Source organism: Nematolebias whitei, chromosome 18, assembly GCF_014905685.2.
Source record: "Nematolebias whitei isolate Nwh7 chromosome 18, NemWhi1, whole genome shotgun sequence".
NCBI classification, from domain to species: Eukaryota; Metazoa; Chordata; class Actinopteri; order Cyprinodontiformes; family Rivulidae; genus Nematolebias; species Nematolebias whitei.
In genome coordinates this window covers 33,058,637-33,083,633 of record NC_056515.1, presented here as the reverse complement: position 1 = coordinate 33,083,633, position 24,997 = coordinate 33,058,637, and the positions used below count along the sequence as shown (strand labels likewise).

General features: G+C 38.4%; 1 protein-coding gene across 1 annotated transcript; it reads right to left on the bottom strand.

Annotated features, from left to right (window-relative positions):
- Window positions 1-636: 636 nt before the first annotated feature.
- ulk1b (unc-51 like autophagy activating kinase 1) lies at window positions 637-24,144 on the bottom strand. Its single transcript, XM_037692402.1, has 27 exons — window positions 23,767-24,144; window positions 22,974-23,066; window positions 22,666-22,707; window positions 17,689-17,721; window positions 16,202-16,238; window positions 15,920-16,093; window positions 14,313-14,386; window positions 13,969-14,070; window positions 13,269-13,327; window positions 12,830-12,912; window positions 12,643-12,693; window positions 11,750-11,841; window positions 11,463-11,628; window positions 11,229-11,283; window positions 10,223-10,303; window positions 9,707-9,850; window positions 9,458-9,600; window positions 8,691-8,950; window positions 8,418-8,611; window positions 7,965-8,102; window positions 7,120-7,235; window positions 6,617-6,801; window positions 6,325-6,509; window positions 5,430-5,548; window positions 5,175-5,332; window positions 3,426-3,561; window positions 637-3,269 (listed from the first exon to the last, which is right to left on the bottom strand). Exons 1-27 carry the CDS (start codon window positions 23,854-23,856, stop codon window positions 3,214-3,216), a joined length of 3,066 nt encoding a protein of 1,021 aa, XP_037548330.1. The 5' UTR covers window positions 23,857-24,144; the 3' UTR covers window positions 637-3,213.
- Between the last annotated feature and the right edge of the window lie 853 nt (window positions 24,145-24,997).

The following is a 24,997-nucleotide window of genomic DNA, read 5'->3' as shown; positions in this document are numbered from 1 at the left end:
AGCTAAGGGACATTTCCCATGTCCCCTCCGGGCCTCCTTACTGAACTGAACAGAATGAGTCACGTGACTTTGTCACTCATATTTTATGAATCGAAAGTTTAAATATTTGGGTATCTCTTGCAAAAACATCCAAGTCTCTCATCCAGAGATTTATATATTATTTAGTATTAAATTATAACCTTATTTATAAATTGCCAACATTTTATTTACTTTAAAGTTATTGCTTGAAAAGTGTTTAAAACTAAGAACATCTACTAAACTCTAATTTTAATGTTCAAATGAAACAAAAGTGACTCAAACCACATAATGCACTTCCTTAGATGATTTAGTTAAACTTGTGGCATGTATTTTGAATTATTAAACCTTTACGAAAAATGGTTTATTACTCAGTTGTTCCCTCTTTTTGGAAAATACTGCAAAAGGATGATTTTACACGCTACACATTGTTCAACATTCTTAAAATTACATGAATACCATACTGCTAACCAGGACAGGTTGGTGCAAATGTGTGTGAAATGGAGAAGTGGTGAATAGGGTGAAAAAATTCAACTGATTCTGAAGAAATGTGCAGTACTTTCCCTTTGTGTAAAACAAAATTTCTGCATAAATGAGGTGACATTTAAGAAAACACAGCACTTTTTGTAGTCAAGTGACCTTTCCTTCCACTTTATTCATGATGCAGCTTCTAAAGAGTAAAGGTTACATCACACGCAGGGATATTGAGAGAGTGAGTCTGTTAGGGATTTGAAAACTGCTTTTGCGACAGTAGGAGAAAAGGTGGAAGATCGAGCTCAAAGCAGTTTTTGGAAAGTCCAGGTGGCGTCTCTCCGAGTCTGCATTGCAGAACACACAATAACTTAACTTGCAATAATAAACCAACAGATTTAGGCAAATGGAAAATTAAAACATTGCAGTATGTTATAAAACGCACAAAAAAAAAAACCGACCAATTCAAACAATGTTCATCAAATCAACACGAGTGTCAAACACATTTGGTTATATAATGGTTCTTATGACTCCTTCCAATGATGTCAGACAGCAATGATTGTGTGGTACTATCATAATAAAAAAAAGTGACACATGCATCAGTTCTTCTGTCACCTGCTTCTTTGGAGACAGTCTCACTGAACAAAGCAGCGAGTGTAAAGACAGAGATCCTGTGGGGGAACCATAAGTAGGAATGTACACTTTAACACACGCACACAGCGCAATTTTTCAGACAAAACTCAAAAAGGCAACAAATCAAATAAACACCTTTTGAGCAAACTTCTCTCCAGTCCGTCCTGCTGATGGTGCTACTGGAAGGGCTTCATTTTAACCCCCCTTCAGACAAAACCACACCTCAATATTTTATAAAATATTTGCTTATGTTACATCTTAAAAAAGGGAGGAAAAAAAAAAAAGATGCGGGAATGACTTTTTAGGTGAAACAATTTAGGATGCTTCAGTTTCTCACTCGGGTCAAAGTATTCACATCTTCTTACAGAGATATGCAACGAAACATGTGCTTGACGCATCCCGCCACCCATTAACACACACAACACTTCACACATGCATGTGAGCAGACAACTCTTGCAGAAGATAAAATGTCCAGTTGACCCAAAATATTAGTAATTTTTTTTTTTTTTTATCTGGGATGGCAAACATCGATACAAAAAATGTAGGTAGAATAAACATTTTAAAACTCGCAATCCAAACTGAGAAGCATTTCAAAATCCTGCCCAACATCAAATCGGAAATTAAGCACAAACACTGCAAATATATATGTATTCTTCAGTGTAAATACATTTTCTTCTCCTATTTATTCTTTCAAATAGCTTATAGCCACTCCTTCAACGCTCGTACATCAGGAATAGTTTACTTTTTGACAGTAAATACAACTAAAATGGCGCTAAAATGAGTAAGCAGACGTTTCTAAATGAGCACGGCAACAAAAACTGGATGTCTTTATCATGTTCCCCTTTCTTTACAGTACTCGGGACAGTGCAAAAACATTCAGCTCGAAGATCAGCCTAAATGTTAGTCACGTGACATTCAGTCCAACAGCTCTGCTCTCCTAATAGCTTTACATTCAGATTTGATTATACCTGCTAAACAATGACGATTTGACGGATAAAATACAAAATATGGAATCGTTTTGTAGGAATTACCAGCAGTCCGGAAGCTTGTGTGCCACACGAACACATCCCAGGTTTTTGTAGTATTTATTATTTTTTTTAATAACGTGAACTTATTAAAAAGTCGTCCTTTTATTTTCACATAAAAGCTACAGAAAAGGTTTTAAGTTGCATTGGATGTTTTGAGTGTTTGCAGGACACCTTCTTTCTGCTCAAGACCATAAAAAAAAAAAAAAAAAAGTATCGTATTTGTCGAACTATAAGGCGCACTTAAAATCATTTCATTTTCTCAAAGCCTTATAATTCGGTGCGTATTATAGTCCGAAAAATACGGTAATTAAACTTCATCCTTTCAAACCACATAGTGTCAATAACAGGTGAGAGCAATCAGTCAAGTGTCGCTTTTTCTTTCCTTAAACCAGCATGATACAGACGGTGAAATTTTAATAAAACAAAACATTTGGGGATTCTTTTTTTTTTGTTTTAAGGCAACAGTTTTGTTACAGTGCTACTACGCACTCCTGCTGCAGGAAACGATTAGAATAAAACCAAGAAAAATAAGAAAACGTGTAAAATACACAAACATATGAGGATATTTGGACACATCCAGTCCTCTATAGCTAATATCACTACATGTGCAGCAAATACCAGTTTTCTTCCAGCTTGTGTAAAAGATCAAACTTTGTGTAACTGCATGTCACATGAATATTAGTCGATCTTAAAAAGCTTTGTGTTTATGCTAGATAAGTAGCATGAGAAGGAATGTGACTACTTGGCAACAACTGCTCCTGTTTGTGTTCCGCCTACGTTAGTGGGGGGTCGGGTGGGGGTGGTCTTCTTGTCGTCTTTCAGAGCCATCAGCAAAGTCATCTTCGTGTCCAACTCTGGTGTGACTTTAGTAATCAGGAAGTTTCTACTGCAGTTCAACGCTAACGAGCTTCAGAAATATGCACAACACAAACCCTCAAGTTTCTGTGTAAACTTGAGCCTTGTGGTTTTCTTGCGAAAGACGAAAGCCTTTGTGAAACCATGAAATGTGTGTGGAGTTCTATTTAGTTAGTAGGTGTAAATGGATGACATCATGTGGTGTTGGGACTCAAACGCAGAGGCCTGACTGCAGAGCCGTGAGGCGGCGCTCGATGCACTCCTTACCTGCAGAGACAGAAAAGACAAAGAAAATAAACAATTTGATATTTTTATTTCTGCAAAAATCTGTTCTAAAATCTTTAATTTTTCTTTAAAGCACACACGAGAATTTTAGCTCTGAGACCATTAATGATGGTGAGTTTCAAAGCTAAGTATACTAACATTTGCTAACGGTAAGGATGTCGTCCTGCTCTGTGAGAAGCAGGGACAGGCCCTCCATCAGCAGCAGCGCTTTGTGATAGCGCAGGATTGATGCTTCCCCCTGGTGGAACATCTCATCCAACGCAGCAGCCTGAACCTGCGGTCAAAAACAGCAAGATCCAAGTCAATGTTGAGCTGAAGGTTCACTTCTGTCCTGTTAGCAAAAGTATCTCACAAATCATTGAAGAGGTTTTAAAGAAACTTTCTGAAAGATTAGTTCGGTTAAAAACATTTGATGTTTGGAGTCAACCTGATTCAAGACGGCTGCTAGAACAAAGCAGTCTTGGCAAGCACAAAGAAGCTAAAAGTTGGGTCATTTTTACGGCCACTCAGGTCAAATTTAGTATTTTTTAAGCTAAGACTGATCCCCAACTTATACTCTGAGCACCAGCTGACTGACTGAAGTTCTGTTAGCAAAATATCAAATCAACTACTAGATGGTTATTACTTACAACAGACTACCGTATTTTCCACCGTAAATGTCGCTCCTATAAGTCGCCTCTGTCCAAATATTTCTAATAAAGTGGAAAAATCCATAAATATTTTGCATCTATTACACGTCACCGCTGACAACCTGCAAATGTGGGCCAGTGCTGTGCCAAAAACCAATTGCTGCCAAACGGCGGCCGCTGGGGCGTGCAAAGGAGGACTTTAACAAGAATTTAACAAGATAAGCACCGAAAAACAATTATTAGTTTGCTCAAAATTATAGCAAAGGTGTGCCTCAGTCTAACTTTTGCTTAATAAATGCACTTTGACGGTCAAATCAGCTGCATTTGAAAACCCGATTCGCAGAAGCGGGCACAAGTAGAGGGACAAGTCGCTGTTCATTTCTTCGAAATTTAACAAGATAAACATCTAAAACAATTATTTGTTTGCTCAACTTTATAGTAAAGGTGTGTCTCAATCATTAATTAATAAAACGACTTTAACGATCAAATCAGCTGCATTTCAAACGTATTCGCTGTCTCGGTGCTCCGGGAGCGCGCAGACAGGGAGGAGATCAGGAAGGAGGAATGCTGCGCATTTCTTCGAAAATTAACAAGATAAGCACCTAAAATAATTATTTGTTTGTTCAAAATTATAGTAAATTGTGTCTCAGTTGAACTTTTACTTAATAAATGCACTTTAATGGTCAAATTCGCTGAATTTAGTCGGGGCGGTGCAGTGAAATGAAGCCGATTTGACGGTTGCTCCAAGCAGCGAGCAGAACGAGGTGGCAGGCTATGGCAACCCGATTGTGTCATTAATAGCTGGTGAAGATTCTCAATCATCCAGGATATGGTAAATTCAAAAACGTTCAAGACAAAAACAAAGAATAAAGTATAATGAATAAAGTCCAGTTGTTTTTGTCTTGAATTTATTTGAATTTGTAATTATTGCCAATTTTACTTATTACATGATACAACAGCATGCCATACTACTCTGGTGCCATCTAGCGGCTGAAAATGGTAGTGTTCAATACTTTAAATCAGAATGAATGAAAATGGTCATATCTCAGCCAAAATTGGTTTATAAATATGGGAAAAAAATCCATAAATATGTCGTTTTGGCCTATAAGTCGCAGGGCATGCACATTATACAAAAAAACAAACACAACATATAGGGCGAAAATACAGTATATATTTTTTTCATGGCATATCAAATGCCTAATTATTATTTACAGTACTTATATACGTACACAACCTGTGTACCATTTATTTAGTTTACCATTTGCACAGTGTGGCTGAAGAGCAGCCGCTCAGCTGTGATGGAGGTGATTTGGTCCATTAGACGGTGCTTTCTGCTGAAGAAATGCTCCAGACGGGTGCTGAGCGAGCGACAGGATGCCACACAGGACTTGTACAGCTCATTCAGCCGTCTCACAACTGGGAAATAAAAACAGAAGTTTATGCTTTTGAATAATACTCTTAATTATACACGTTTAAATGATGTTCCTGCTTGGCGCGTGAAAAAGGCTCACACCTTGCTTCACCGTAGCAGAGGGGTAGAGTTTGCCCAGTTTCACTCGCTCCATGGCTGTGTGTAAGGCAGAAGACAAGAGTTCTGCAGTTTTAAGGTACAGCACCAGCTGTTCTGCATGACTAGAGACAAAAACACACAAGATAAATTACATTTCAAATTTAATTCAGCAAAAGAAACAAAACTTAAACATCTTGCGTGTGGTACACAAAACATAAAACCATGAACACAACAACAAGCTGCAGCATGGTGGGGATCGAGGCGGGATAAATATCTTATTGAATTACAGCGTTTTTATTCATTTTCAATTTTCTCATCGTCACTGCTCCGTCACTGCTCCTCGCACAAATGCAAAATATTCTTTAGCTGAAGATTATATTTAAATAAAGAAAACTCACTGCTGCAAACAAACAAAATGTAACAGAGGCGTTCCCAGCAGGGTCCAATCCTGGTCCTCGAGGGCCACTATCTGCATGTTTTACTGGTTTCTCTGCTCCAATACACTGGATTCAATGGGTGAATTACCTCGTCATGGTCTGCAGAAGCCTGTTAATCACCCATTGATTCAAACCAGGTGTGTTGAGGCAGAGAAACATTTAAAACATGCAGGATAGTAGCCCTTGAAGACCAGGACTGGACACCCTTAAAATTCAGCTTGTATGATTTATGTTCTGCATCAAAGATACATTCAAGTAAAAAACTACCAAACTGTGTATGATTTGATACTATAATTAACATTAAAGTGTCTTAAAATCAGCAGAACATATTAGAATATTTATTTATATTTTTTTTAGAAAATCACACAACAGGAATTGTATTTAAACATCAACTAAATCCCAACTACATTAAAACTTTTTGCTGTCAAATGTATATGAATAGAGAATGTAGTTGAATTTACCTCCACTCGCGGCTCAGAGAGCTTATCTGATCTGCCACCAGGCTCTGATGCTGAAGGAAAGAAAGATGAGAGACGTCTCCCTGTCGCCCTGCCACCACAGCACCGCGGGCCGCAGCCACCTCCATCAGACAGTAGGTAAAATCCAAGGTGAAACGCAAGCTCTGCACCATTTCTGTGTGTTCCTGCTGCACTCCGACAAAAGCAGACAAGAAAGAAGAGGGAAACAAGAAGGCAAGTTTACCAAGAGCCTGCACTGATGGGGACAAAACAATAAACAGAGCCTGCTCCTCACCTCCATCAGAGTCTCCTCAGGTAGCTCAGGGGCCTCAAAGGTCACAGGACCCCCCATGTTGGCTGTGATGGGATCAGTGAAACTGTACCGAGGACTGGGTGGTGTCTCAAAGCCTTCCAGATAGGGGCCAGTCTGAGGGTAGCGACTGGTTAAGGAGCCTGCAGGACTGCCTGAATTAAAGGAGCCTGCTTGAGCCAGGAAAAGAGCAGAAATACGACAAAGAAATTCTTATTTCTACTGCAAAATAACAGTAAACCATCAAATATAGACAAATACACAGACAAAGCATTAAATGGCAACTTTGTCATCATGTGCTGCTTTGATTCTATAAAATAATTTATACATCAAGATATAATAAGAAAATATTAAGTGTTAAGTGTTGCAGCCTATATAATTTGTGTGTATAAACTGATATTCATCTGATGGAGAAATTATCATCAGAAAGGATTTGGAGACTTCTTCATCTGTATAATCACACCAACATATTTTTTTTACATTGATACCTGAGTATTTCCGCTGTCGGGAGCATTGAGGTGGGGTGCAGCCACTTGGTGGAGAGCCAACAGTGAAAACCACCTGGGCTGGGCTGCAAGAACCAGGTGCAAAGCCTCCGCCATCACTACGGGCACCTAAGAAACAGAAAAACAAGCAATTTACTACATATATATATATTTTTTTTAAAATTTTATTTAAATGTTCTTCTTATATTTTTATTTAGCTGTGGATGAAATACCTAACTGTAGCTTAAAACAGAAGTGATGGTATTTTGACGTCTCAACAAAATGTATGAAATGTAGCATTTGTTGGAGTTTAAAGTGACGTTGTGTCCTTTAAAAACATTAAATATCTAAAAGTAGCATGGAATCAACTTTTTAATATTTTTCTGAAATGTTACAGGAAAAAAACAAACCAGCCTTTACACTCGAGCTAGATTCTGTGAAAAGAAAGCAGCAAATGTTGAAAAAAATCTATTAAAAAATGCTTCATTCACAAAAGTTAATGGTCATTTCTTCCACTCATCTGCTAAATATTTCAATGTTTGTGAACTTTAACTTTATTTTTAGAACTAAAAACACAAACTTTTCTCCTTCGAACTAACAAACTATTTTTAATTTAGCCTTTGTTCTCACTTTTAATTAATATTGTTGGTTTGGGAGTGTTCTGGCTTCAAAAATTACAGGTTGAGGAGCTACGCTACGTCTCAATTTCCTGTTGGAGGAATTTAGGGAGAGCGTAAAAACCTATGAAAGTGCTGTGATTCTGTCTCTTTGGCCCAGTTGCAGTAAACTCACCAAATGCTACAGGAAAAGAGACTAATTAAAAGCTACAAGGTTCTGTTTATTTTTACTGCGGGACAAACAAACCTGTTATGTCTATGGCTTTATCAGAGGCCAGGTTCTCCATGCTGCCTCGCTCTCCGGTGTGTCCGCCAACTCCAAATGCCGCCATTAACAGCATGTCAGACAGACGACCGGCACTCTGCGACCTGCGTCAAAACAGACGAAAGAACGGGTTTTGAAATACGCAGTTTTAGTAACAGCTTTTACGTTTTTAATTCTACTGTATAACATTTACTCATGTCTAAAAATTAAATTAGAAAAACTGACTCATGCAAATGTATTGCAAAAACTTTCCTAGAAAATGTAAAACAAACTACAAAAAAATACTTTAAAGTCTTGCGCAATGCACTTTCTTGTACAAATAAAAGGGGATTGAACTAGTTTAGGCTCATTTGTCCAAACAAGTCGCACTAGATATTAAGGTCAGTAGAAAAAACGAATAATAAATACAAGAACCTAACCTTCCAAAGCTCCCGCCATCCTCATTCAGTCTATGGATGCAGTGAGCAGTGTTCATGACTTGCTGCCCAAAGTCTCTTAGCTCTCCTGGGGCAGTCCTGCTGCAAGGCGAGCCAATGACCACGTTTTTCTGTGTCAGGTAATTAACGAGGTTTGGAGAGCTTGGGGGTTTAGGAAAGTCAAATGGCGCTATGGCCTGAGGAGAGAGAGAGAAAAATCCAGTCAAAGTTTGTGCATCTTAACCTGATCGAGTCAAAAGCAAATATTTCACTCACTCTGGAGGGTGAGCCCAGGATCGTAGGAAGGGGGTTACGCTGCATCAAATCACTGAGTCTGGGGGAAGAGTGTAGGGGACGGACAGTCATCAGCCCCGCTGACGGGACATTCACAGGGTCCGAGTGCTGCTTCTTGATTTTCTGCCTGCCGCCGCCATTCGCACACTCCAACAGGCAGGGGGCACTGTGGAGCCGTGAGCCCAGACTTGACACCTGTGAGTGCGGCTGAGACGTCGGCTTTGGTTCAGCATGTTGCGGAACTGCAAAATAAAGTGGGCCGGCATGTGGTCAAATTTGTTCTATTTTTTTTAACAACCCCCCCCCCCAAAAAAAAAAAAAACTTTTTTTTTTTTTTTAAACAAAGTTAGCAGCAGGTAGTAAAATTGACAACTTTTGCTAAAATTTTCACAACTGTGTAACAATGATACATGCAGCATTAATCATTAAAAAATGCTAAATCCAATTAGATGCAATTGTCAAATATTTTGAAATTGTTTTTGGTTGGCGCTCATCTTTCCTGTGACTTTTTGTCGGGGTGGAGACACGTCTGTTGTGCATTGATTGTACCGACAGTTTTCAGTTAAGCCTGAGAGAAACTGAGCTTTTTAGCTGCGCGTTGCTAGCTTACAATACAAACTTGTGTACAAATATACCCTTATATACCCTATATAACGTATTTGAAAATTTCTAATCCTTTTCAAAAGATAAAAAAAAAAAAAAAAAAAAAAAACTTTAAAAGTTTTTTTGAAAGGTAATATCTTAAGCACCTTGAGGAGAGAGTTGGAACGTCCTGGTACCGCCCAGGGAGAGCCTGCGGGAGGTGGGGACTGTAATCTGCCAGGGGGGTGAAGGTCCAGGTCTAAAGCCCGGCAAACTCCCGCTGCTGCAACGACGCACCGGTGTTGACAACCTGAAAACGAGAAGATCATGGATCACCAGTTCAAATCAAGAAATTTAAACCACTACAGCAGCAGCGTGACTAACAAGTATAAGTACTTTAAATGTTAGATACACACCGTGGTGAGCCATCCTGTTTGGTTGACTGGAGGTTCTGCTCCAAGCGTTGGTAGTTCTGGACCTGAGTTGGCACCGGGATAGGCAATGAGTGACCATGGTTTCCATAGTTACCACAATAATTACTTCCCAGGACCTCCATGGGCCTGAAAACGGTAAAGAAAGGAGAAAAATGTTGAGACAAAAAGGCAGAAAATACAGGAGAAATTATGTTTAGTGCAATTCCATACATGGACTATTTCATTAAAACTTTAACCATTTTAAGAGCAACAATACACTCTGTTTGTGGTTAAAATATGATAAATAAAGACTCATTCTAAACCTTGGTTTCAAACCTACGTAATACAAAATGTGACATTACAGCGGTCAATGTATTTCAGGTTAATGTTTAGATTGAAGCTGCTTTGCACTTAAAACAAAAAACTTCATAAACCTTCTTTGATAATTTGATCTATTTTATCAGATGTAAACAGCTCACCATGGAGCACAGCAGCCAAACGTCAGCTCTGTACTGTTACCTGACTAAACTTGGAGACCCACTGAAGGAAGGAGAGTGCGGTGGTGTTTTGGCTAGGTTACCAGAAGAAGCCAAGAGAGAGCTAATAAAAGCAGAAAAAAAAAAAAAATCTAAATCAAATCTTAAATAAGTTGAGTGTGGATGTTCATGCTTTAACATAATGAAGTTATAAACAGCGGAAGTATTAAAAAAATACAAATAAAACACTGGGGGGGAAAAATGGTTCAACAGAAGGACCAGCATCAGCACAGCCTTTAATGTCAGCGTTTTAAACTAAACATTGTTGTACACAAATACTGCGATACCGCTCATGATCTTGCAGGACTGTCAGCTATTATCACATAACATTTTAGCTCAGTGTATGTAAAACTGACAGATATAATCAATTTTGTGAGAGCTAAAGTCATTTACTTAAAGTGGCCATCTTGAATTGGTCTGATAAGCCAATTTCTAGGAGTTTACCAGGAAGTGAAATCTATTCAGTCATGAGATAGTTTGCTTAAGGACAAACAGGGTAGACACCAGTTAAAGCTGGTGTTTTAAGCAGAAAGCTTGGAGTATGTGTTGGGGATGATGCTTAGCTACTACCACACCAAACTTCAGCTCGACTTTCTGTTTTTTACTGGCTGAGCTGTAGCCACTTTTGTGTTTACTAAGGTCATTTAGCTGTGGTAGCCATCTTGTATTGGATCGAATCCAAAAGTTATTCATCTGTAGATGTGTTGATTATTTTCTGAAAGTGGTAATAAAATCCATCCAGTAGTTCATGAGTAATTTTACTAACACGTTATTGTCGTATTTGTGTTTGCCAAGATTGCGTTGCTGTGGCGCCCGACTTCTCTCCAAAAGTTATAAATGTCAACCCAAACATTACTTTCTTTTTAGTTATTAAAGATACATTTTGCGAATGGCACAAGCAAATAAACATGCAAACACAGGTAAAATATTGTTGCTCTTCCATTGGCAGGGCTGACAACAAATGAAAAACTATAGTTTGTGGTTCTCACCCGCTGTTCATCAAGCTGTCCTGCAGCACTTTACTCTCACATGTCAGCTCACCCGCTGAAAATTCAAGAATATAAACAAATGGAACAATTACAGAAGTGTAAACAAGATACTGTATTTTCCAAAACCATATTAAAATTATCACATTGACAAGTACACATTTACTGCAATTTTTTTTAGAACAAAACACAGCTCGGTTTGATGTTTTAATAGGGATTTTATAGAAGTTTCCTCACTCATAAAATGAGCAGGCACCATGACAAAATCATCCATGTCACAAGAGGACGAATTCTTGCTGCTGCCGCCCGCTCCAGACGAGTCCTTTAGGAGAAAACCGGTGACCTCCTGGGTCGGGGAGGCCGGAACCTTGACCCGCAGATGGTGAGTCTCACCAAGAGACTGCTGTAGTGAAAGAAATAAAGGAAGTAGCATGTAAACAAAAGAAGCAGACGAGAAAGTCTGAAACAATCAGCCTCACGCACGAGGAGCAAATGTCCAAAGAACAGAAATACTGAACACAAACCGGCGGTGAGGCAAGGTGAGAGGTGGACGAGCTGCTACAGGAGCTGGCAGATGCAGAGCTGGGCAAACAGGTCATGGTCACTGTGGGGGTGGCTGTCACAAAACGAAACAGTTTAAATTAGGGATGCACAACATTGGATTTTTGGCCGACAACTGATATGCCAATATGTTAAACTTATTTGGCCGACAACTGATAGATATTTTTTTCCCCCTAGACCTACTTACATAGACTACATAGCTTTCTCTGCTGTGCAACTAAAATACTGCATGGTCTGTCAATTTGACCTGCTATCAAATGCAGATGCCAAAAAGGGGGTTGAAAATGATGCAACACTTCAACTTGGATTATGTTTAATGTCAAATTTATTAATGACATTTACTCTCCAACACGTCTGGAGATAGGTTCGAAGAGTTGTAAGACTTTGTTTTCGCTCCTCGCATCGACGCTGAGAAATCATTGGAAATAGCAGTTCTGCTACCAGTTTCCGACACTTTAAAAAACTTCCACACCGCCGACATTTTCACTTCTTCCTCTCCCGCCGTGATCAGAGCAGGTAGGTGCACGTGACGTCATAACGTTGTGCTGGCGCTGCAGGCATCCTTGTAACTGAGTTGTCAAAACAGTTCCTTATAAATATATGCATTTTATATCGCTGAGTTACTTTGATGGAATGGCTGATGTCCGATATTTAACTTTATCGCTAATATCGGCCGATACGATACATTGCCGATAATATTGTGCATCCTTAGTTTAAATAATAAAACGTTTAACCTTTTACAAATTATACTAACTTTTAAGTATGTTCAGTTACCACTAAGTTAGTGGTTTTCATTGTGGAAAATAAACAAATCGCTCAGTGCTTAAAGATATCGCACACGTAACTTCTGACTTACTCTTTTTCATGGACGAGCTGGCATCCAGGAATGGATGAGAAAAAAACTCATCTAACAAAGGCAGAGAGGGAAACAAGTTGATAAGATAAACTGAAAACAGACATTTAAAAACTAGGCAAAAAGGAAAAAAATGATTACTGTAAATGAAGTACATTCATATAACAGTTTGATCAATTGCTCGACTGACCGAACTCCATCCTGTCCTTGGGGTTGCGCTGCAGCAGACCCAGCAGCAGTTGCCTCAGATGGTTCGACGTTTCTCTAGGAATACTGAAAACAAATAGAGAAAACTTTTAGCTGCATCTGCAGGACTCTAAAGTCATACATATTCAGGTACTTCATCCATACAACTATTAAAACAAATTTAACTAAATGATCTCAGTCATCCTGCATATTTTATAACACAGTAGTTAAAAAACTTCAAGGTTAGCTTTAATTTCCTGCAGCATCTGTTCTGTTGTGACACAGCAAAAAATTATGTTTTTAAGCACAATTGATTTTTGGCGGATTCACTTTCAAAAGAAATACAATCTTACAAACAAAAACAAACACCAGTGGAAAAACAAAACAAAAACATAACTATGGCATTTCATGTCAACGTCGTATCTTAAACTTTATGTCCTTACTTGGGGCTGAGATTCTTGTTTTTCTCATAAAACAGCCGGAGGTCCTGAGGACTGCTGGCCTAAAGATAAAGGTGGAAAACAGAACCAATATTATAACTATAACAACACTGATCTGTTCCCCGCTATCTTGACGTTGCATTTTTGAGGCGTAACATTTAATTAGGAAGAAGCAACGTTTCTTATTCAAAAACTGCTGCTTTTTAACAAGTTTAGATGGGCAGTTATTTCTATGGAACATGCACACGAAGCACAATAAAATAAAATAAAAATCTCACTAAGTATCCATTTCACATGTTCAGTTCACATCCAGTGGGAACTTCCTTGATCTTCAAATGATTCGGACATAGAAGCCCAAAGCTGCAGTATTACAGATATCTGTTTTGCATTTCCTTATTTGTTTAATGTGTCCAGTTGTGTCTGTGTTGCCAGAAACAAATGTCCACTTCATGTTATTTGAACAGTAACATTTCATTATCTTATCTTAGGTGATGAGTAACATAGTAAGGAGGAAGTGGCGCAGCACTGTAACTGCCAGAGAGGGGAGACGATGTATTTATCAAGTTGCAGAACATTCAAATAGAAAAAAAAATAAACTTTTCTATCATGGACCATAATTACGGTCAATAAAAATGAGCAAAACAACTTCATTTTCTATGATCAACCCTTATTTTTGGCCATTTTTGATAATGTGTGTGTTCACCTGAAAAGGAGCTTTTCCTGTCAGACACTGAAACACTATAGTTCCTATACTCCACAAGTCAGCCTTAGCGTCATAGTTCTGGGACATAATGACTTCAGGAGCCTGTTGAGAAATATAAAATAAAATAAAAGAGTCAAACAGAACCACATGATAATTACTTTAACATTTTTACTGGCATTCAGCATTTTATAAATTGCTTTTACACAATAAAGTCATCGAGGCAGGGTATTTTTCAACCAAACACATTTTTATATGGATGACTGCATGACTTTACATTCTTAATAAAAACCTGAAGCTAATATAATCTTCCTATATATATATACAATCTTACAAAAAGTATTTACCATGTACATGGGGGAGCCACAGAGTGTAGCCGCCATCATGTTGTTCTGAAGGTACCTGGCAAAGCCAAAGTCCGCTGTAAAGAGAGGAATACATAAGATGAGAAGGTGGAAAAACTGAATCTTCTTAAGAAAAACTGAACTTTAAAAAAATCTAATGGTTTCAAAATATGAAGAGTTCTGAAGAATTAATTGTACTCTGAGGACACTTCCACCTGTCGGGTCTAAAACTAATAACATGTTAAAATGCTCCAGCAATAAAAAGTGATATCTTCACTAGGATGAACTGTTTTGGTGACGATGCAAACTCACTAGAATTTTACTGATTTTTCTTTCAACAATTCATTTCGAAAACCATAAACAAGTCAAAGGTAGTTTTAGAAACCCGAGTCAGTTTAAGTACGTTGTGTAAAGCTGCTGTGCCGTTCGTGTCTCCGAGCGTGACTGAAGAGACTTTCCTCAACTCATGGGGATTATAAGGCTGTCTCAGATTAAATTCATGCCAAGCAGTAAATCTTTAGAGAGGGGAAAAGGAATACTGGTAGAATTAAGAATAAGAAGAGTTACTGAACGTAAAGAAAACTACTCAGTTGTGACTCTTTCACAATGGTGATCTCTTTAGTTTGTGATCTTTTAGATTGCAAGAATCATCAAACCAGAAGGGACGAGTATTTCAAGTAAAAACTAGAGAAACTACATTTCCTGCAAAAATACCACGTGGAGGCTTATTGTTGAAGAACTTGCTGAAAAACAGCTGAAATTAGCTAAAAACATGCTGAAATGTACCGGTAGCTGAAATGAAAGAACAAGGCTAAGTTTGCAGAAGAAAGCAGAAAGAACATATGTAATGAATTAGGTTTAAATAAGTAGAAATAAGCCAAAAAAAATTAGGAAATTAGCTAAAAAAGCAGAAAGAAGCTTAAGTGGAGAGAGCAAATTGTTGCTGAATTAGGTTGAAAAAAATGTAAATGAGTGCGAAACGTGAAATTAGCTGAAAAAGCTAAAATTAGCTGAAAAACAACTAAATAGTAGTTGAAATAGCAGAAAAAGCAGAAACTTGCAGAAATGAGCTGAAATGAGCATAACAAGTAGAAATTAGAAGAAATAAGTTAGAAGAAGCACAACAAATGTATTTAGCACAAAGAAGCTAAAAAGAGCACAAGAAAAACTGATTAAATTAGCTGAAAGTAGCTGAAAAAAAGTTTAAATTTGAACAAGGAAGCTGAGAGAAGCTGAACAAACTGTGAAAGGAGCAGTAAAAGGTTGTAAACAGATGTAAAGATATGAAGGATGAAAAATGAGCTCAATTCATTTTCTATGAGGAAAAATGGCAGAAAAGGCTAAACATTTCAAAAAGCTAAAGTTGCACCAATACCAAATGTCCAAGCATCATTGTCCTGATAGAGCTGAACATTTATATTTGATTTGTTGAAATAGCTTGAAAATTGCGGGACGAAAATGTGAATGTTTAAACTATGAAGTGGAACCGTGTTGTCTGAATTAAATCAGAGAACATCGTTTTATAACTTTTTTTAAAAAAGAAAATGTCAAAGGATATCTCAGAAGAGACAAGCTTCTCTTCATAAAGTCAGACTATCTTGTTAACCTACCGATCTTGATGCAGGTGTTGTTGGAGTGAGATTTGCGCCCTGGTGGGTAGGAGAGCAGAATGTTTTGGGGTTTGAGGTCCCGGTGGATTATTCCTTTGGTCTGTAGGACCCTCATGGCCCCTGCGATCTGCTGCAGGAACACTCGAATAGTGTCCTCACTCAATGTGCCTTTGGCTGCAGAAAAAATAAAAGAAAAAACATCAAAACAATCATAAACTTTAATGCACTACTGGTAAATATGTGATACAGATTGATTAGTAGTAGATGAACCATTGCACTCACAGTGTAAGTAGTCAGCAAGATCACCGCCATTGCAATACTGAGATTCAAAAAAAAGAAGACGGGATGGGAGAGTTAAAAAGGAACAACATGAAACCACGAGACACAACACTAACAGGAGTGATTTGCTTAAAAGTGACGTGCTAGCAGATTTACATCCACATTTCCACTCTAAGCATTAATATGAATGAACCTGAAAACATTAAGTGCGACAAGCAGCTGCCTGTAAAGTCATCTTCTTTACCACCCAAACAGAATTATAAAAAGAAGCCATGTATGACAGTTTAAGACTCTTAAAAGCAAAAACATTAAAGATTAAACTGAAAGCTTACAGTCAGTTCTGTTACACGGTGTATCCAAACACTGCAGCATGGAAACTGTTATGTCTGAGTTGTGTTTAACCAGGTTTTGCTGCATGTATTGTATTCTCACAACACAAACAGATCAACTTAGCCAAAAAGAAGAAGAAGACAGAAACAACATGATACCTGTGTTTAATGATCCAGCAAGAGGAACTACAACCCAGTGGAGCTGGACTGACTACTCGTATGCACAATACTGCAATAAGTTGAATGCTTGGTGATAAAAAAGTACTAACATTTATGTTGTGCATTATCAACCCCCCCCCCCCCAAAAAAAAAAAAAACAAAACAAAAAAAAAACTAAGCATCTAAAGGCCAAATAAGTGAAATAGCACACATTATTCCTGAAACTCTTCCTAAAGTAAATAGCACCATCACAACAACAACAAAAAAAGCATATGAATATTATCTAGGGGTGCACCGATTGCAGTTTTCTGGTCGATTACCAATTTCTAAAAAGTCTGACCTGCCAATTCTGATTTTGGCCGATACCGATTTTGTTTTATAAGCGACACTGTCAGGTGTTATACGGTCATAATGTACCTTCAATTATCCAATATTATTTTATTGGAAAACATACCCTTGAACAAAATCCTAGAAACAATACAAACTTGTTTTAACTGGCCATGAGGTAGTGCTCTGAAATATAAATGACGGTTAGACAATTGTTAAAACTACAAAAAAAAAGGTAAAATCGGTTTCTCACGTATCGGACGATCTCCCAAAATTAAGGAAATCAGGGCCAATAAATCGTCTGGTTGATTTATCGGTGCACCCCCATTATTATCTGGCAACCATGTATTGCGTTGATGCCTGAAGGCCCAGCTAATTTTAGCTGAGACAGAGTTTAGACCAGGGCTATTCAACAAAACTGCTCAGTGGGCCACAGTTTCTGAAAGCCAACAGCTTGGGGGCCGGACAGCCAGCAATTAAAGTCATTATGTAAATAAAGCAAGTTTTACAATGATCCGTTACCTTTTAAATTAGTTTATTTTATTGCATTGAATCATAAATGCAACAAACAGAACCTAAAAACATTGAACAAAGTCACCCAGCCCGCCAGTTGAATAGCCCTAGTTTAGACAAAACAACGCAAAAAGTAAAAAATAGGGATCACAGCAAGCTTACCTCCATTACTAGGTACACCAAGCTGGCAGTTTCCTAAAGACAGAGAATAAGATGAGTGAACATGACCACATCTCAGTCATGGACGAACAAAGAAAACAACTTAATAGATAGTAAATGTAAATGCACTGTACTTATATAGCACCTTTCTATCTGATCAAGATACACAAAGCACTTTACACCACGATCTGTGCCTCATTTACCCATTCATACAGCACTCTACTAGATCTCTACAAAGACTAATCAGAGCTTTATCACATTCATACACAGATGGGACACACATCGGAGACAATGAGGAGTTCAACTTCAGTGTCTTGCCCAGGGACACTTCGGCATGTGACTGCTGGTGGAATCGAACCCCAGCTTTTGCATTGGAGGACTGCGCCAACCACTCAGCCACAGCCGCCCCTTGTGGCTGAGTGGATATACAGTCGAGAACAAAGTGATCTGATTTTAGAAATCTGTAAGACATAAAAAGAGCTAACACCCCACAGGCCAGTCACGATAACAAATTTTGCTGGGCGATTAATTTTCTCAGAAATTATTAAGATAGACAATAATATTGTTTGAAATTTGACAATAATTAGTAATTATTGTCTAATTTATGAAGACATGTTTTGTGTGTAGTATCTTTTTTTGACCACCGGATGGCAGTAAAAGACTGAACTGAAGGATGGATAGTGAGGGAGTGAACAACGTGTCTCTTTTAGAAAAATGCGAGGGAGGCCCCTTGACGTGAAATGGGCCGTCTCTCTTTGGTTTCAAAATGGCGGACACTCGGTGTGGTTTGAGCTCTTTAGCATAGCATTTTTCACACAAAGCTTTTAATTTAAAAAAAAAAAAATCAGTAAACAAGTTCTCAGCCTCTTTTTGCAGAGAAAAACAACTTTTTAGACCAAGGCACGACTTTCAACAATGAATTTTGAAGCTTCCACAAGACGCATGTTTTTTTTCCCCTGAGGTCAGCATGTTAGCTTAGCTTCACATCTTAGCTGCTTTTGACGATCCAAAAACGTGATATTGGATGGTTAAAACAGATTTTAAAGAGAAAGGGAGAGGTCAGTGACGAGCACCTTTTGTCATCCAGTGTCTTAAGTAGAAAGAGACACGAAGAAACGATAAAGCCGATTCATTGATTTATTGTTTATTGTGACAGGCCTATACCCCGCCCCCCAAACACACATACACCAACACCTATCAAAGCTTTAGAAAGTAGGTCTCACTGAAAACACCACTTTAGTAAAACATGAACCAATCTACAACACTACACAAACATTCCTCCCCCGAGTGATTTCCAAGTTAAGTGAGGTCAGCAAGAGTTCATGGAAACCTACAAATAAGAGAAATCATAAAGTTGTTTCCACCATGAACAGAAAAGACTGAAAGCTATTCGTTTACAAACCAAGACAACAGAATTGCTGCTGTTGTACATTTATGAAATTGTTTCAACAATGTTTACTGCAGCCACTGTCCTTTGGAAACACCGTCCTTGGGAGGAAAATATAATAAAAATACATTACAGACTTTAAAGAGCCTTATTATCACTATAGAATGACAGCCATCTCTCGCTTTGACCCCCATTCAGTGTCTGAAAGCAGCGGTCAGACCAGCCTGTTGTCTGTGGTTCAGCTGAGTCAGGGCTTCCTACGGTGGCTGTTTTTAGCTTTTTAATGTAGATGGACTGCAACCGGCCAGTCAGGTCCAAACAAAAGGTTGACCGTTTGAATTTACATATTTAGGGAGAATCTAGGCACTAAGGTCTGTTATGTAAATGTTTCTAAAGGTTTATCAGAAGTGATCCTTAACTAAGACTTACGGAGCTTTTATATTGTAAAAAAAAAAAAAAAAAACATTTGAGAAGCTAATCAGGGTAAAGTAATTCAAAAACGTAGAAGTGAAGAATGATTTCAACACAAAGTAATTTTGAAATGAATGGCTATTATCAAAATATATGGTGTTTAGTTTTCTCCGATGCCTCATTGATCTGATCCCGTGAACTTTCAGTTCATCTATCCATCTTCTGCTTATCAGGACAAGCTGCACAACAACCTGAGCAGAGATCCTCGGGTCACCCTCTATCACTCCCACGTCAGGCATAAGATAAACTCTCCAGTGAGATCTATTGCTGCCCTGAGGTCTCCTACCAATGGGACATGATTAAAACCCCACCAGGAAGGTGCTCACAAGATCTCCTGATCAAACCAGATCAACTGCAATGTGAAAAAGCAGTGACTCTAATGAGGTAATCCCAAATAGCTGAGCTCTAAAGGTGAGCCCACCCACCCGTCAGAGGACGCTTGATTGTACAATTCTTTAGGTCATTATACAAGGACTTGAATGTAGATCCACTGGTTACATCCTTCCGACTCCGCTCTCTTCACCACAACAGGTACCGCTTCTACGTCTCTGCATGTGCAGCCCCAATCTGCCTCTCAATCTTCAGCGCTGTTGAAATGATCAAAACCGTGAAATACTTGAGGCAGTTTCATGCTCCCAAACCAGAGGTGGCAATCCACCCGTTTCCAGTTGAGGACCGTAGCCTTAGATTTAAAGGCACTTTTATTTTCCTTGGCTGTGTCACACTCTGCTGCAAACCATTTTAGTGACTGCGGGAAGTTTTGCAAACAGGATCACATCATCTGCAAAAAGCTACAATGAAATCTGAAGCGTCCCCACACCCATCTTGGGTGTGGGGTACTTTTGCTCATCTTGTTCAAACCCTGTTTCTGTAACTTTATCTTTGCCTGGAAAAATGACCACCTAAAAAAAACTTGCACATTCGTTTCCTGTCCTTTTGGATGCAATGAAACAAAATGAAAGTAATTCCTGCTGATTCTGCTGTGTTTGGCTTGGTGTCAGATGCTTTCTGACCATACATGTATCGCTGTCTGGATGAATAACCTGCTAAGAAGCCCACAATAACCTCAGAGGCCAGCATGGACTGTCCTTGCACCCAGAGAAGGTGCTCCTTTTGCACTGACTCACCCACTGTTCCTGATAACTGGAGCAATTCTGAGTAAATGGCAAAGAAACGTCAATTTCTTATTTTATACAAGCATTTTTTTTTACTTTCTCAAGCTACTGATAATGACCTAACAACACTGCAGTTTTAGAGCTGCCACTGTATGCAACAACTCATGACTTTAGCTTATTACGAGAGGAGGCGAGAAAATGAAAAGATCAAATCAAAAACCAAAAAAAATAAATAAATAAATGAAATCCTTTAAAACAAAAATGTGAGTTCTGTAAAATAATCTTCAAAATCCAGCACCGATTTGCATTCACTACAGAGCTTTACAATATTTGCTTGTACTTCATCGTAAAATTTTAAATAAAATAAACATTACAAAGAAAAAAACACACATGAAGGAATCAAAAATAATATAAATTTGCCTAATTCTAAAATATTGTATGTGTAAAATATTGTAAAACAATGCAAATTATTCTATTTTTAATCAGATGGCCGTGTTAAAAATGGATTAAAAGCAACAAAGGAACACCTGCTGGGTTCAGATAAGACTGTGTGGGGACGTGAGGGACATGATGTCTCAGCAGCCCAGGAGGTGATGAGACAGCGAGCTTCAAATCAGTAACAGGCTACAGGCAACAGCGCTGCTGCGACTGAGGACTCATTTGTCACCAAACAATGCTAGGGTGACAGGGAGTAAATAGATCCACACAGATGTCTGCATCTGTCAGGACTGTACCAAAATAAACTGATAAGCTCATGGTTCACAAATAAATACAAGCAGAAATACCTGGACAAAAAAATAATTGACCCTACACATCCCAGGAAGCCTCGGTGACAAAGGTCATTGTAAGTGGGTGGTGTGACTGCTCACAGAAAGTAAACACGGGCAGTGATGGCTGTGCTCAAAGGAACACACACAAAAGCTTTACGAAAGAACTCAAATCTGTTTGCATGATGTGATAAAACTGTCTAAAATTACAACTGTTCAAACTGTCCAAGTGGGAACCTACCGTATTTTTTGCCATATAGGTTGCACCTTTTTGCATACATTTGCAAGTCCTGCGACTTAAAAACGGTCCTCTCTCCATATTTAGAACCCAATTTTTGGTTGAGATCTGACGATTTAATTCATTCTGACATGAAATATATTAAACAACATCATATGTAGCTGCTAGAGGGCCCTCAAGCCATATGGCAAGCCAAGTGTCTCATTAATAGGTAAAAGTGGCTATTAATGAGACACTTGGCTTGCCATATAAACCACCTTCGTCTCGCTCCGGAACTCCTGGAGCAAACATCAAATCAGCTGCAGTTCGCCGCGCCGCCCAGGTGAAATGCAGCTTATTTGACCATTAAAGTGCATTTTATTAAGGAAAAGTTCAACTGAGACACACCTTTACTATAATGTCAAGCAAACAAATAATTGTTTTTAAGAGTTAATCTTGTTAAAGTCCTCCCATGCACGTTCCCACGGCCGCCATTTGGCAGCCATCGATTTTTGGCACACCAGCCCACGTTTCTGGGTGGTCAGCGGTGATGTATAATAGATGCGACTTATTTATTTATATTTTTCCACTTTATTAGACATATTTGGATTGATGCGACTCGTACGGTGGAAAGTACGGTAAACATCAGACAATTTTTGTTTTTATTGTATAGGCACAAACCTCAGTTTACTTTTGCTAAAGTCAGCTAAAACATCAGTCAAACAGTTGGTTCATTTAACCAATATTAAGCCCTATTTATAATTGTTTTTTAAAACATAGTCCTAAAGCAATTGTGCCTACTGTAGACAAGATTAATTATTCTTCACTGTTATGATCTGTCACATTAAGCTGACGTTAGTACAACCACCTGCTAACATGCTAACTTCTTGTAGTTGGTTACAAATATTTTGTTTCGCAACAGTATTACTTTCAAAAGAGAACTCAAAATACATGAGACAGTAAGAGATGTTATAAGAATGAGGCCTAAAAACATAGTGTAAAATACATTTCTGATTTGCATACCTGAAAGTCCAGCAAAGCAACGATGTTCTCATGTTTGAGTTCCTGCAGAAATCATGGAAAAAAATATATATTTGGAGAATATATCTGTTATTTACGGTATCACGGCAATCTGTAGACTTTCACTTTAACATAATCATGTTCAGTTATAGAAAACTGTCAACACATCCAGATATCAAACTTCACCCTGAGCAATTTTAGAAACTAAAAGCTTCACAACACATGCCATCATACCACAACCCACTAGACATAAGAGCTGATATCCAAAACTTCATGAACCAAACCAGACACCTGTGAAAAGTCTGTCTTACCTTCAGTATTTTGATCTCTTTACCCAAAAGTGTCTGAGATTTGGCCAAGTTCTTCTTGTTTATACATTTTACAGCCACCTCCCAGTCATGTCTCTGAAAGGACACATTTCACAAAAATGCATGGAAAATCAATTTTCTGTGGAAGGAGCACATCGTGCAATGCAATGTTTGTGTTGTTTTGTGGATTTCCATGACAATTTAAGTTGATTAGCGCGGTGCAAATTTGTTGTCAACCTAAAAATGCAAATTATATATATATATATATTGCAGCTGTTTAACAACAAATCATCTAACCTGGCTCCATGCTTTTTTATTTTTTATGCAAAATGTCTTTATTAATGCATTTATGTTAGCAGACCATCATATTTAGTGTGCAATCATAGCTCTTATAATTTCCATGCTTTCAATCAGAGTTTAGTACATGTTCCAACATGTTTATTTAATGGCGCTTAGGCAAACAATGGCGTCCTATGGCCTAAATATTGGATTTAAATAACTTAAGGTGGGCACAACACATTGGAATAAAAATCAGGACAGCCATAGATGTGCCATCCATACTTTTAGAGGATGTTTCGCAACAATTAAAGAGATATTTCGGGATGTTCTGTTTTTCAAGGAACATCCTGTTTGTGCCATCAGGCCTCTTAAGGCCGTACGATGACAACAAACGTCAAAATGGCTGATAAAAATGCAAATTCGTGTCTAATATTGTAACAAATGCAACCAAATGAATTTTCATCTTTATATATGTGTTTAGTATAAGAAAATTAGACTGTAAACAGTGAGAAATCACCTCTCGGCGCCTTCCTTTGAATACGACAGCAAATGCGCCATGTCCGATCAGGTCCTTCCGGCTAAACTCAAATTTCCCCACCGTCTCCATTTTTAAAAAGAAGTCCGCTTTGCTCCTATGAAGACCGGGACAAATGACAAGGAGGCCTCAGGTCGCCCTTCTTGTCCTCCGCCAGGTGGGGGCAGCTGCAGGGACGTTCACCCCCTCTTTCACTCGCCATGGACTGGCTCCCCAAACTGTCCTCTTCTCTCATGTTCACACGGAGACGTAATGGAGTAATTTAACTCCTAACACAGTTGTCCGAGTATTTCCATCTCCGACAAAAGCGACCAAGACGGAGTTAGCTTAATTACCAACCAGGAGTCTGTCGTTAGCCGTGCCACCTTAAAAACGCAGCCGTTTTGTTTATATACAAGACAGGTCCCGACTGTCGTCTGGAGCGTCCACCCGGCAAAAACAGCGCAGCTTTTTTCACTTAAAATAGGTGAACAGTGTTTAATGTCCGCCAAGCATCGCGAATAGTCCACGTAAAATGTTGCAAGTGGCAGCTAACTCGCCGAAAGTCGCAGCATCGACGCTACAACAAAGCAGCAGCTCCTGCTCTCTCTAGGTACAAAAGGCGCATGCGCAGTACAGTAACAGCTGTAGGTTTGACGTCACTCATCCGGTTTTTTTTTAAATTAGCAAAACATTGGCTAGCACCACCACTAAAGGGCTTGAAAACAAAAGGGCCACGAAAACCATTTCAGTTCTAGAACAACTTTATGTAAATTTATCTATTTAGCCTGTAAATAGATTGTTTTGTATCTTTTTAGACTTTTTTTTTCCTTTTACCTCCTGTACGTTTTTTTAATCGTTCTATTTTATACTTGAATATTATCACCTATGTACCTGTTAATATACCCCTGGCAGACACATGCTTGTAATGTTGATAAAATAAAATAAAATAAAAGAACATTGGCTAGCTGTTATTAGCTGAAGGATTTAGATGATCTTTTTTTTTTCCACCTGTAGTGTCACTCAAGACTTTTGGAGCAGTTTGTGGGGTTGACTTCAGGCCCAGAGAATTTAATTGCCAGATCTGACTTTAACAATAATAAAAGTTGATGCTTATTTTCAGAATTCTAAAATACATATTTTAATTAATAACCTAATATTACTAGGAAAGTTTTTTGTTCATAAATGTAGATTTTTTTAAGGGGAATCCAAATGTATGTAATTGGGAAAATTA

Excerpts from the sequence above, each read along its gene's own strand:
- ulk1b (XM_037692402.1), bottom strand. The coding sequence starts at position 23,856 with ATGGAGACGGTGGGGAAATTTGAGTTTAGCCGGAAGGACCTGATCGGA. Across the intron at positions 8,103-8,417 it reads GATGGCGGGAGCTTTGGAAG|GTCGCAGAGTGCCGGTCGTC; the intron begins GTTAGGTTCTTG and ends GTTTTGACGCAG. Across the intron at positions 5,333-5,429 it reads CTCTGCTACGGTGAAGCAAG|TTGTGAGACGGCTGAATGAG; the intron begins GTGTGAGCCTTT and ends TTTATTTCCCAG.